Raw genomic sequence first — 14,129 nt, 5'->3', positions numbered from 1 at the left:
TGAGGATTTATTTTTAAGAGAAAAAAACTGGATAATGGCATTACTTGTGTTGAAAATTTTGTAAGTCTAGATCTAGAGGGAAATTTTTATTTTATTGTATTTTTTTATATAAACCATACAAAACCAAAACAAATATATGTTCAAAACCTGAGCCAGAGGGGCTGGGGACTTAGCTCAGCGGCATAAGCGCCTGCCTTGCAAGCAGGCAGTCGTGAGTTCGATCCCTGGTACCAATAAAAACAAAAAAATAAATAAAAAAAACCTGAGCCAGGGTCTCAGTTCAGTCGAGACACCTGTAGAACTGGAGTGACAAGGCAGAGCTCGGTGTGTGTGCAGCGCCTTAGCTCAAATGCCGGCCTGAGTGGGTCTTGTCCACACTGTCCGTGGAATGCGGCTGGCTGGGTGTCAGGGGAGCTGTTCTTCCCACCTGGGGCTCTAGCCTGACAGGAAATGGGCAAAAATGGAGTGTGAACAGAGGCCCATCACAGACATGGAGAACGGTGCACCAAGTAAGAGGGGAAAGAGAAAAAAGTGCCAAAGTACTAGGAAACAAATAGGTGACTCACGGGGCTGAGGATTTAACTCAGCAGCATAAGCACCTGCCTTATAAGTGTATGGTCGTGAGTTTGATCTCTGGTACCAATAAAAAAGGAAATAGACCAAAAAAAAAATAGGTGACTCACAATCCCTAATGAAAGCAAAGCAAAGGTACTAACCAAATCGATGAGCATCCTAAAGACTTCCTGAGGATTATCCTGGTCTTCTGTCCTCTTGGTACTGCTCTCTGAAGGCAACATGTCCAGCAGTTTCTGCCCTAATGTTTTCTTACTCCTTTGAGGTTGATGTCCTAAAACTAAATGGGAAAAATCTAGCTAAGAGGAAACATTCAATGACCACTTCTGGTAAAGAGGTGGCTGTGGACAAGGCTGACCGGCTCCCAGCCAGGCCAGGGTTATTCTCTTCAGAAATGCTCAGATAGGAGGGGCAAGCAGCACCGAGCCCCAAGGGCACAGGCAGGTGACACTGTTGCCATGTGAGACCTTGTGCTGTGACCTGAGGCCAGCTGATGCTGCAAAAGGATGCAAGCAAGGTCACTAATGCATAGTCTTTGGAAACCTCCCAATTCTGAATGTCACTCACTAACCTGCATTACTCAATGCACTATGTAGACCCAATAGAAATGACTCTGGCGGCAGAGGCATCTGACTCAGCCACTTGGTAAGTTCGGGGTAAATTTCCCTAGCTTTGTTTTCTTTTCCTCTAAAATGACAATAGTATTATCAGACTGCTTCTCAGGGTGCCTATGCCATGCAATTATAAACCCCTGGGCTGTCTCATAGACAGAGTTTCTGCGGGGAAGATGAATGTCCTGGAGCTGGATGGTGCAGAGGGTCACACAGCTGTGGGTACCCAACACCCCAGAGAACAGCTCAGATAGCGAATGTTATGTGTGCTTGATCACAATGAAAACACTTTGGGCATAGTATTAATACTCTACAGCATGACATCCACATGCTGACCTTTATCTCTGGAAGGAACATGACTCATGGAAGGTAAACAGTTTGAAATTATACAAAGGAAATTTTGAAGACGATTTGTAATAGTTCACAACTGATCTTACAGACACCTGGTCTTCTCCCCACCCAGTCCTAATAGCCCAGGGCCTCAGCATGGACTGCAAGAGACCGAGGCAAACAGGAAAAGCCAGAGAGGCTGATGATCAACTTTGATATTAGCGAACCTGTCTTTATTCCAAATCTAATACCAGGAAATGCCTGTAACTGCTCTAATAGCCTAAGCTGCCACACGAAAACAAGAAATACTTAGAAGGGTTACTAAACAAATTAACTTCTGCCCTCTTCAGATTACTGAAATATACTAATGAAAGGAGACAAAATCCTGCCACCTAGAAACTTAGAGCTAGGGAGTGTGGACCTGGAACAGCTTTAAGAAGTGATTCAAGTCTCTTGTGCTGAACATTGAACCCAGGCCCCTGTGTGTGTGCAGCACACGCCCTACCACTGAGCCCCACCACAGCTTGGGCTGCTGGACTCACATTCCTGCAGCTTCTTCCTGAGCCACACAGAAACAAGGCGTGGGAGAGGCACCGCTCAGAGTCTCATTTTCTGTTGTCAAATTCTTAACATTTGTCAGTTGCTGAGTATGAGACTGTGATGGAAGAAAGATAAATTTGGTCTTTGTCCCCTTGTTCCTGACACAAAGCTCCTAAAACCCTTGTAGATAAAGATAAAAACTGCTTGTTAGGAGAAGCTTTTGTGTTCTAATAGTTGTTCTTTGACCTAGGTTCCTAAAAGAACCCCTAAGACTGTGGTGCTGTCGTTTCCTGAGTGAGAACGGTGTCTGACACAGAGCTCCCTGAGAGCATCTGTCCCAGTGAGCTTGGTATCTACAGGAAGGGCAGAAGGGCTGGAGCTTGAGCTAACCCCAGTGGCCCAGGACTTAGTCCACCTGGCTGCTCGCTTGTGTCCTTCATAATGTCCTGCACAATGCACCAGGGAATATGTTTCTTAGTCTTCTGCACCATCCTAGCAAATTAAACTGAAGTGGGGGGGCCATAGGTCCTCCAGTTCGCTCAGGGAGGTGACACCTTACTATTTCAAGCGGGCCTCAGAGACTTGTAAGCCCGCTTACAAGACAGCTTGTGGAATCCAACTACAGGGAGACAAGGAGATAGTGTCAGAGCTGAGTTAAGCCAGCTGGTTGGTGTCCAAGGGAGAACTGATGGTTGTGCATGGCCTCTCCTGCATCTGCGTCAGAAGATGTGAGTGGGATCTTAGAACACAAAAGACATTTGTGTTTTTCTTGTCCCTTCTGCCTAGAAAGGCAAGAATACTAGAATCCAAAATGAGTGCAGGGTCAGGAATATAGCTCAGTGGCATAAATGCCTTCCTGGCAAGCACGAGGTCCCAAGTTCAATTCCTGGTACCAAAAATCAATAGATGTAAAGTAAAATAAAATGAGTACATAGTCTTGCGTGGTGGTACATTCCTGTAATCCCAAAACTTTGGAGGCAGAGGCAGGAGGATCACCATGAGTTCAAGGCCAGAAGACTAGGCTACATAATGAGTTCAAAGCCAGTCTAAATTATAAAGCAAGACCCTGTCTCAAAAAACAGTAACAAAAAGAGCAAGGCTGGAAGCATCACAGTACGTAATTTCAAATCTTACTGCAAAGCCACAGTAACAAAAACAGCATGATGCTGGCATGAAAACACATGGAGCAGTAGAACAGAATAGAGCACGTGGAAACAAACCCATGAAAGTAGAGCCATCCGATACTGGACAAAGAACAAAATCAAGCTGGAGAAGACACCTTTTTTTTTTTTTTTTTTTTGGAGAAGACACTCTTAAATGGAGCTAGGAAAACTGGATATCCAGGCAGAAGATGGCAGCCACATCCCTTTCTCTCATCCTGTGCAAAATCAACTCGACGTTGACCAAAAACCTAGGAATAGTACCTCAGCCTTTTTCTTTTTACCTGTACATGCTTGCAGTACACAGTGGCTGCCTGCCTCATGGGGAACTGGGACATGTATGTGACACATCTTATTTTCCCTTTTTCCCTCCAAGACCTCAAACTTTGAAACTGCTAAAGGAAAACCCAGGGGTCACATTCTAACCCACAAGAGTGGATGAAGACTTCCTGGGTACGATGCCAGTAGCACAGGAAATAAGAATCAACAGGGAGACAACAGCAAGTTAAAGTTGTAAGGGAAACAACTGACGATGGTGAGACAGCCCATGGAACGGGAGGGTATCATTACCAGCTGCTCCTAGATGTTCTAGATGTTAACATCTAGAACATACAGAGAGCTCCAAAATGTTAACAGCAAAAGGTCACACAGCCTCACAGTAAATGGGCAAGTAGGCTGAACAGATACTTTTCGAAATACGTGGTGTAGTAAGAAGGGGAAGCAAAGATGTTCAAGGTGCGATATGCATATGGACCATTTCTCCAAAATGAGTGCAGTTAGGAATTGCAAAATATACTAATAAGGCACAGATGGCCAAAGAGTACATGAAACAATGTTAGGCATCTTTAGCCATTAGAGAATGGAAATCAAAATGACACTGAGAGGGGCTAGGGATATAACTCAGTGGCATAAACACCTGCCATGCAAGCAGGAGGTCATGAGTTTGATCCCTGGTACTGATAAAAAAAAAAAAAATGACTGAGATTCCATCTCATCCCCATCAGAATGGCTGTCATCACGAATATGAAAAGCAGATGTGGGGGGGGGCTTCAACACTGCCACTGAGAACACAGATTAATATATTATTCCACCACTGTGGTGATCCATACAGGGCTTCCTCAAAAACCTCAAAATGCAGCCACCTTGTGATCCAGCCCTCTCTCTGTCTCTGTCTCTCTGTCTCTGTCTCTCTCTCTCTCTCTCTCTCTCTCTAAAATACACACACACACTCCCTCATGTGCCCAAAGCACTCCAAGTCAGCACATTATAACGATACCAACACACCCATGTTTATTTTGGTGCAATTTGTAATCAACATATGGAGCCAGCCTCAGTGCTCATCAGATATAATGTGGTGTCTACATACTGGGGTTCCCCGAGGAAGGACACAGTGCCAGCATTTACGGCAAACAGGTAGGTCTGGAGAGCATAACATCAAGCAGAACAAGCCCCAGTGAGAATGACCAAAGTCCTTCATATGTGGGAGCTAATACAGATGATGGGAAAGGAGCAAGGAGACTACTGTGAGACAAGGGGGTGCAGTAAGAGGGAGGGGAAGGAGCAGGACAGGTGGGGAGATGGGTATTAGCAGAATCCGTGCAGGAATCCCTCCAAGGAATCTCGGCAGGGAAGGTGGTAGCGTGAACATGATCAAAGGATGTTATTTTCATGGACTGATCAGCCAGAATGAAACCCATTAGTCTGTGTAACCATTTTAAAAAGGCAAAAATTTAAAAAACCCAAAACACAGCTTACTTTCCATAGCACCTCCCTGCAGAACGAGCCTCCTCCCAAAGATAAACTTGCACAGGCTTCCCAAAGACCCCTTGGGCTTGCTGGACCCTCCTTTTCTCCCATCTCTCCTTCCCTTCACCACCATCAGAAAATACCAGGTTCGTGGCTGAATGGAATCTGCCTTGAGTGGAGAGCACAGCCCACCAGCGCCCTCCATTGCAGGCCTCCTGTGGAACCAATCCCGCTGCCCTGGATGTGTCATGTACAGGTACCAACTCTCACGATGACTGTGATCACATACTACAAATAATGCTAATAGCTTTTGTGGTTTTTTTGGTACCAGGAATCAAACTCAGGACCTCATGCTTGCTGGGCAGATGCTGTGCCACTGAGCTGTATCCCTGGCTCAAATAACATTTTTTTTTTTTTTGTCTTTCTCATTTTTATTGGTACCAGGGATCAAACTCACGACTGCCTGCTTGCAAGGCAGGCAGGCATTTATACTGCTGAGCTAAATCCCCAGCCCTATAACATTTTTTTTTAATTAAAAATTTTTCCCACTACCCCTAAATGTTTGTTACAAAGAATACATTTCAAATAATTTTAATTAGATGGACGTATCCCATGTCATTTTCTTTTTTTAAAATACCATTTTCAATAGAACTTCCTTCTTGGCAGTTCCATTTATCATAGCATTTTATTAAAAGTATTTTTCATTGAATGTAGTTTTATGTAAATGAAATAGCAAGGTACAAGACTCTCCTTGCCTTTTGATTCTGTTGGCCCCCCCAGCTCCCTACACCTGGAACAGCCAGTGACTCTTCTCAGTAGTTGCTAAGTTTTTAAGTGAGACAGAGCAGTGAATGAAACTTCAGTTCTCCCCTCTAAGCTCACTGTGTCCCATCAACTAAAATTACCCCTGGTTATTGCCATTGTGACTCACGGGTACTGTCCTCTGTAAGGGGCTTCCAGCTTAGCCATTTTTTTGCTTTTCGAAGAATTTCCTCCATTTGAGTCAATCTCAGGGCCTGGTCATTTTTCCTCATTAACTGTTGCTCAAATGCAATCCGGAACGCATCTGCCATGATGTAAGCTTCTTCTTTGCTTTTCTGCAAAAGTTCCAGCTGGTTTTGAAAGAAAGTTTGGGAGGCATCAGAAGCAAGACCAAACCATCTGCCGGAAGGCCAAGTCGAACCTACATGTTCTCCCCACTCTGCGCTCACCATAGCCATTGCCAGGGCTTGCTCTGCTCCACGGCTTCAGCCAATCAATATTAGCTATCCCCCACCCCAACCCATCACCAGCAGTTTCCCTCATGCCAACTGCTCACTGATCCCACTCGGAGCTCCTGCTAAGGACTGGCACAGCTAGGGAAGAAAGGAGGGTGCCTGGCCCTGTGTGTCACTTTGGGTCTGGCCACCCAACTCTGACCTGTGTGATCTTATGCTTCTCTTCAGGAACTGCTAACACTCAGCCACCAGCTTTGCTATGTACCCTAAAGGCTTCTATAGCTCCCAGAGAGGTAAAGCATGTTTGGAAGGAATCATGGGCCAGGTACAATACTGTACCTGTGATGAAGGCCCAATACAAGGGCAGGTGCCACTGATTAAATGCCTGGCATTTCCTGGCACTGTGGTGAACGTTACATGTTTATCCCCTCAACTCTGACAATGACCCTCCAAGGCATTTACCACACAGGAGAACTAAGACTCCCACTGCCCAGTGCCACACAGCTGCTGTGTAGATTTAGGGAGCCTGCACAGAGCTAAGCTGCACAACTCACCCCGGGTGGAGACAGAGTTCCCCAGGCTATGTCTGCTGCTTTTCACATAAGCTCCATGCTTAACTCTTCACTATTAGGTTGGTCCCAGTGATCTTAAGGATAAATGTGCCTTTCTCTTCTGTTTTTTTTTTTTTTTTTTTTTGAGAAAGGGTCTCATTATGCCGTTCGGGCTGGCCTTGAACTCACTGTGTAGCCCACGGTGTCATCAAACTCACAGCGATCCTCCTGCCTCAGCCTCCCAAGTGCTGGGATTAAAGGTGTGTCCACCATGCCAAGCTCTTCTTTCATAATTCTAAGGCCATATATAGTTGAGAAAAAAAATGAATTTAAGAAATACTACAAGCTGGGCGTGGTGGCTCATGCCTGTAATCCCAGCACTTGGGAGGCTGAGGCAGAAGGATCGTTGAAAGTTCGAGACCAGCCTAGGCTACAAAAAGACAAAAAAAAAAAAAAAAAAAAAAAAAGAAAGAAAGAAATACTAACTACAGGCTTAGGTTAATGACTTCACTTGGTTAATGCTCACACCTAAACTAAGCCTAAGTCCCAGAGCCAGTGCCTACTAGGGTACTTCCTACAGATACCTGCATGTATTCTACCATTAACAGAACAACATGCAAAGCATCTGCTGCAGTGACAATGGGATACCTCGTGTCTGAGCTGAAGAACCAGTTTTCGAGCAGATGCTGCCATCCTGGCACAGGGACAGGGACTCCCTCTGGGGCCATGGCACAGGCAGGCTCCAAGCACTGTGAGCTGCAAAGCCAGAAGGATGAGCTGCACCCAGAAATGCACACAGATAGACACCCACGCACTGCTACCCAAACCTACGGTCCAAAGGCACTCGGGAGAAAAACTAGGCAGCCTTCTGGACACTGTTTCAGTTTTTCTTCCCCTAGAACTGGAGCTTGAACCCTGGGCCTTTGCACCAAATGACACCCCTAGCCCTCTTTGTATTTTATTCGAGGGCAGCTTAACAGTTGTTTTTTAAAAATTTTTTGTACCCGCTGGGGATTTAGCTCAGCAGCGTAAGCACCTGCCTTGCAAGCAGGCGGTCGTGAGTTCGATCCCCGGTACCAATAAAAATGAAAAAGACAAAAAACTAAAAAATAAGTTTTTTTTTACCCATCAGACAGGTAATGGGCCCACGGCGTAATGAGGATTGAGGGAGACACATCTCATGCATACGGCATGAACACCCAGTCATCATGCTGATGAACTGAAGGATCCAACAGTTGCTTTATATTGTTGTTTGAGACAGGATCTTGCTATATAGTGCAGGCTGATCTTGAACTCACTTAGAACCCAGGCTGGCACTGCACTCACAGCGATCTCCCTGTCTCCTAAGTACTGGGATTACAGGCATGTGCCACCATACCTGACAACATTTGCTTTTTTTGAGGCTCTACAGTAAGACAGAGGCTACACTTATTTCTCACATCTCAGCCCCTCTGCATGGAACTGGCCAACCTTGCAGGTGGAAGCCACCAGTAGCCTGGGCAGATCTCTGCTCTGACCCTGACTGGCCTGGGCTGCCTGGCCCTGTGGGAAAGTAATACAACTCATTCAGCATCCCCAAGCCTTCACCTGCTAACACCTGCCTTGTGACTCAGTGCTGTGAAGGTGAGATAACCTGTGTGTGACAGTCCTGCAACTGCAAGCCCTGCCCTGGCCAAGGCATGACTCTGTACTTCTGTCACAGTTTGTAAAAGAGAAATGAATGGGTCAGAAGCAGCCAGCACATTCCCTGACAGCCAAGAATGTCACACCAGGGCAGGATGAGCCAACCTATGCAAGTTGGCCTCTCTCCTCAGTCTCACATTGCTAAGTACGGTAGGAGCCCAGAATAGGTGCCCAGGGACAGGAAGGAAAATTGTCCCTCCCAGCCCAGTGTGGTGGTGCATACCCATAATCCTTCAACTTGGGAAAGCTGAAGCAGAAAGATCCCAAGTTTGGGCCTAGTCTGGGCAACTTAGCAAGACCCAGTCTCAAAATAAAAAATGAGGGATGGACGGAGAGGGGAGGGAAGGGAAAAAAATGAAAGCCACTGATTAAGACTTGCTATGTATATGTGACAACCCCCACCACACACACACACACCATGGATGTACTCCTTATAATTACAGACATGCACACATTTTAAAAAGAACAAAAAACAAAACTAAGGGGGTAGCTCAGCACAAAGGACCCTGCTTCAGTGTCCAGTACTACCAGAGACACCAAACAGAAGCAGCCTGGATTCATACTCCCCTTTCACACGTGCAGTGAACTACCTCCAGCCCGGACACCTCCATGAAGCCACACTCCTCCCAGGACCTGCTCTCTTGAGCCGCCACCTGCTGCGTGATGTTCAGCATGGCAAGCGCTTCCAAGTACTGCTGGTTCAAGACTAGGAAAGGCCAGACATGAAAGGTTGATTAGGGCTGAGTCTAACTGTGGCTTCCTCAGCTCTGGCTACGCCTGAATTATATTCTTCCGTCTCCAAAGCAACGAATGCATTATGGTGTTCACCTACAAGGTCAGGCTGCACAGAGAAAAGCTAGCAATGGAGCAGTGGGTGTCACAGGAGGACCCAGGGCATCAGCTCTGCTCGACATCATGCCTAGCTTTTTTTTTTAATTTTGAGACATGGTCTTAATAAGTCACTCAGTTGCCCAGGCTGGGCTCAAATTTGCCATCCTCTTGCCTCAGCTTCCCAGAGTCGTGGGCCTCCGTTCCTGGCCAGGTGCTCTTGTCACCAGAAAAACTGCTCAGCTGTGCATCTCAAGTCTGCTCCTCATGTCCTCTGGGTTGTTTGTAAGAGTTTCAGAGAGGGGCCATGGGGCTGAGTCCTGGGAGACTCTGCAGTGAGAGGTCTGGGCGGTGGGCAGGCTGTGCTCTGGCCACTGCAACCGCTGGCCAGGCTCCACAGACCCACTAGGAAGGACTTTCTCGAGCTTCTCAGGCCCCATGAAGAGGCTCTGCTGTCCGTGGGGGACAGCAAACCCCACCTTTTCCGTCTTGCACCAATTTAACAGTGCGGGAAGAGGGCGGCTGTGTCCTCACCTAACCTAGGAGGGGATGCTGTGGGCTCCTCCTGCCTTAGCCTCCTGGCATTTAAAAATTGTCACTTTTAAATGTTGATTTTATGTTGTGTGGATTTTACTTTGATAAATTCTTTAAACTGAAAAACCAAAATGCAGCTGTGTGTAGTGGTGCTTGTCTATGCTGGCAGGCTCAGCCAGGAAGGTTACAATGAAGGCCAACCTGGGCAACTTAGCTACTAAGTAAAACCCTGTCTCAAAGCTTTAAAAAAAAATTAGAAGGGGTAGGGATGTAGATCAATTCCCTAACTCTTTGTGATTCAATCCCAATGCCACCGAAACAGAAATAACATACAAAAAACGAGTGGTTTTGTCTCTATGACAGGTATTCTTCCTACATGATACTATAAAATTCATCTTTAACATTTAAAAATAATCATCCAAATACTCTCCCTTACCTCCATTTTCAAACTTCAGCATCCTAATTTCCTCTGTTTTCAGTTTCAAATTCTCTTTGAGAACTGCATTTTCACAGTTAAGTCTGGAAAAAAAGCACTTTCCACATAACTACATTTAACACTTCCTCACTGACAGAATGTTTTATTAGAACACAAAAACCTAAATATATTTTTTCTTAAAAACAGTTTAGAATGTAAATGTGTCACAAAATTAAAACAATTTAAAGGAATGTGGTAAGATTCTTTTCTTTTTTGGTACTGGGAATTGAATTTATCACCTTGAGCTTGCCAGGCAGGCGCTATAGAATATGATAAGATTTACACAGAACTCTCAACTCTTCTATAGGCGTATATGCTTAGTTAAAAAATCATTGGAAAAGGGGCTGGAGCTTGGGAACTGAGGATTTAGCTCAGCGGCATAAGTGCCTGCTTTGTAAGCAGGCAGTTGTGAGTTCAATCACCGGTACCGATAAAAAAGCAAAAAGACAAAAAAAAGGTGGGGGGGCTGGGGATTTAGCTCAGTGGCATAATAAGCACCTGCCTTGCAAGCGTGTGGTCATGAGTTCGATCCCTGGTACTGATAAAAAAAAAATCATTGAAAATGGAAATATTTCTAAGGCAACTATTTTGCACGTTCATTCTATTTAATAAAGTTTTCATTGAAAAATGCAAAACAAAAGTTTTCATTCAAGTTGATAATCATTTAACATAGGTGTGGTGACACAGGTCTATAATCCCAGTTTGGGAGGCTGAGGCAGGAGGATCACCAGGAGTTCTAATCCAGATGGGCAACATACAGAGTTCAAGGCCAGCCTAGACTACATAGTGAGACTCTGTCTCAAAAAACAAAACAAAACAAATAAAAATAAACAACGTCAAGAATCAAGTAAGATTATATAAAATTAAAAAGTTTCTGCACAGCAAAGGAAACAATCAACAGAGTAAAGGTACAATCTACAGAATGGAAAATATTTTTGCCAGCTATTCTTGAGCAGAGGACTAATATCTAGAATATGTGATGAGCCAGGCATGGTGGTGCATACCTGTTATCCCAGCACTTGGAAGGGTGGTTGAGGCAGGACATGGCCAAGTATATGAGATTAGGCTACATAGTGAGTCCATAGTGAGTTCAAGGCCTGAACTACATAGCAAGACTCTGCCTCAAAAAGCAAAAATAAGGGCCTGGGGATTTAGCTCAGTGGCATAAGTGCCTGCCTTGCAAGCAGGCAGTTGTGAGTTTGATCCCTGGTAGCAATAAAAAACAAAAAAGACAAAAAAAAAAAAAAAAAAAGCAAAAATAAATAAACCTATTGAGATGCTTTATGGTGATCTTTTATGCTCTAAGGACAAACCTTAGAGCATTAAATGATGGTTCTGAGATTAAAACTTGTTGATTTAAAGTGAAGTATAAATCAAAGAACTTCCTATCCTATTGATAACTTTAACAATGAATAAAATGTGAATTGCTATCCTGAGACTTTAGTCTGGGTCTTGCACAGGGAATTCTGTCCTTTCTTCCGGAGCCCAGGGCCTGAGGAGTGGGAAGTCACCACAGGCAGGAGCAGAGTGCTCCTTGCTACTGGCTGTGTCTGTGGAGGTAGAAACCAGTGGATGAAAATTTCACAAAAAACAGTGTATTTACGTAATCACAAAATATAGTCTCTATGAAATAGTTATTAATTACAAAAAGAAAAAAGTTGGCTTTATGATGGGGTCACATGGCAGATACCACACCATCCAGAGGTGACCAAGACTAAGTCCCAGTGCAGGGAAAAATGAACACCACAGTCCTCCTGCCAGGCACTCTGCCCCACATGGCACTGCAAGCCGCCTGCCTGCCAGGGATGACAGCACAGAGTGACAGGGATGAAGGGACCGCATCACACTAAAGCAAGGAAAATGAGTCTGAGAGTCTGGACTGGATCACGGAATGGGCCAAGCTTTTTTCCCCCTGCTGAAAAGGCAAATTTATGTGCTATTAGAATAACTGGTAATATCTGAATATGGTCTTTAGATCAAATCAGAGAATTGTGTGAGAGTTCATGACTTGATTTTGATAATACTATTATGTTTCTCAAAGAGAATCTGATTTCCAAGAATAGAAACAGCCTGGTGTGGTGAAACATTGTAATTCCAGCACTCAGGAAGCTGAGGTGGGATTGCTGCAGGTTCAAGGCCAGCCTGCACTTCATAGTGAGTTCAAAGCAGCCTAAACTACACAGTAAGCCCCTATCTCAAAACAAACAAACGATGTTTCCATGCTAAAATCATTTGGAAAATATTTCTCTTACATTGCATTTAAAAACATTCACTTTTTAAAAAAATTACAAAAATATGGAAATAGTAGATAAGCAATAAGAATTTTATAATATTTACACTTAAAGTTGGATGGCTTGGGGCCAGGGATTTAGCTCAGTGGCATAGCATCTGCCTGGCAAGCATGAGGTCCTGAGTTTGATTCCAATATCAAATTAAAAAAAAAAAAAAAGAAAGCTCGATGCCTAAACTACATCTGTATTACCTGCATTTTAAAGATTTTCTAAGAAAAATTATGGAAGAATAACACACAAACCTGAGCAGGAAAAGTGGCAGAGTACCTGCCTACTATGTATGTAGTCCTGGGTTTGATCACTAGCATTACAATAAATAAATAAATAAATAGAATAAAAGCAATATACAAACCTGTCATATTTTTGAGTCCAAGATTCTTCTATGTTTTTAAATCTATTCTGATCAAATTCAATTTCCCATTGCAAGGCATTTATTTCCTGTGAGACGAAAATCACACATTCATGGAAAATTACTACACACAAATTATTTCAGGATACTGTAAACAGGTAAAGCAAATCATAATCATTTTTAAAAAAGATTTAAAGAGAAAAAAAAATGATCTCTCACAATGAGTCTATGAATTTGTTGACACATATGACGTGCCTGTTTAGCACTCAAAGAAACTTTTGCCAAAGCTCACTTAATATAAAAAACTTTCAAACTGTTTGAAATTTGCTGGAATGAAGTCAGCTTTCTCAGTGCCCACCCCTGCCCCAGGTGGACACCAGGCACGACATGCACTTCTGGAAGTGTCAACTAGGGTGGCCCACAAGGGGAGGACACTGAAGACAGTGGAAGAGACCGCCTAGGGTGGCTTCTGACTTCCCTTCCAGTGTGCAGTGATAGACAGATGATGCAGACCCTGCCAGAAGCAGAGGCAGGAAAGCACAATGACAACAGGAAGTATGGTTTCAGTAAATCTACTGCCCTAACGAAGGAAAGCAACTCACTGCCCTAATGAAGGAAAGCAACTCGCTGGCCACCGGACCATTCATCCATCCCCTGACTCCCAGAGTGGAGCCAGTGGAGAGAGAGAAAGCAACCTGCACAGAGGACACATCCACCAGTATGGCAAGTGTGACACAAGGGACCTGGACTCCACCAGCCTATGGAAGAGGCCACATACCTTCTCCAACAGTCTCTTTTGTTCCACAGTTTTCTGAAACACCGCCTGTGTGTGACTTGTGGCTTTGCCAAGTACTGCCTAGGAGCAAGAAAACTAGCATCAGTGTAGATCACATTTCTAATCACACCTATCTCCACAGTGAGGTTCCCTTTCTCACTTTAAGATAAAAGAAAATTAAAGAGAATCTCACACTGACAACCTTTTGCAGAGAGTTTGATAACTCAAAAGTCAGATCTTGGTTTGTCTCTTTTCCATTGAATGTGAGAATGAAAGAATGAATTTTCCACACAAAGAAAATGTACACAACAGAATTATTTGTCATAGCCACAGAGAAGAAACAACCCAAGTGTTCATCAAGTGTTACCTGCGTAAAGAGAACTGGGACCACTATACAGTGGAATATTACTTGGCAAAAAAGGAAGAAAAACATAGATAACTCCTATGGCATGTGTGATCCTCAAAA

General features: G+C 44.2%; 1 protein-coding gene and 1 non-coding gene across 15 annotated transcripts in view; both read right to left on the bottom strand.

The window, feature by feature from the left end:
- Positions 1-14,129, bottom strand: part of Ccdc125 (coiled-coil domain containing 125) — a 53,921-nt gene that overhangs the window by 23,075 nt on the left and 16,717 nt on the right. For 10 of the 14 annotated variants that reach the window (XM_063258298.1, XM_013146590.3, XM_063258296.1 and 7 more), the window contains 7 exons: positions 13,667-13,744; positions 12,892-12,977; positions 10,210-10,292; positions 9,002-9,117; positions 7,377-7,484; positions 5,892-6,072; positions 717-853 (listed from right to left, as the gene is read on the bottom strand). In XM_063258298.1, coding sequence (XP_063114368.1) covers positions 717-853; positions 5,892-6,072; positions 7,377-7,484; positions 9,002-9,117; positions 10,210-10,292; positions 12,892-12,977; positions 13,667-13,744 — 789 coding nt within the window. Of the gene's footprint in view, positions 1-716; positions 854-2,056; positions 2,170-5,891; positions 6,073-7,376; positions 7,485-9,001; positions 9,118-10,209; positions 10,293-12,891; positions 12,978-13,666; positions 13,745-14,129 lie in introns of those variants that run through there. The other 4 variants (XM_063258300.1, XM_063258301.1, XR_010050540.1 and 1 more) reach the window with 3 other exon arrangements.
- On the bottom strand, positions 7,855-7,956 carry LOC111755308 (small nucleolar RNA U13). Its single transcript, XR_002789876.1, has one exon. It is a non-coding gene; the product is annotated as a small nucleolar RNA U13 (small nucleolar RNA).

This window comes from Cavia porcellus, unplaced genomic scaffold, assembly GCF_034190915.1.
Source record: "Cavia porcellus strain 051 isolate PalLab524CR breed Dunkin Hartley unplaced genomic scaffold, mCavPor4.1 scaffold_11, whole genome shotgun sequence".
NCBI lineage: Eukaryota > Metazoa > Chordata > Mammalia > Rodentia > Caviidae > Cavia > Cavia porcellus.
Note: the sequence above shows the minus strand (reverse complement) of the source record. Positions and strands in the feature narration are given on the sequence as shown.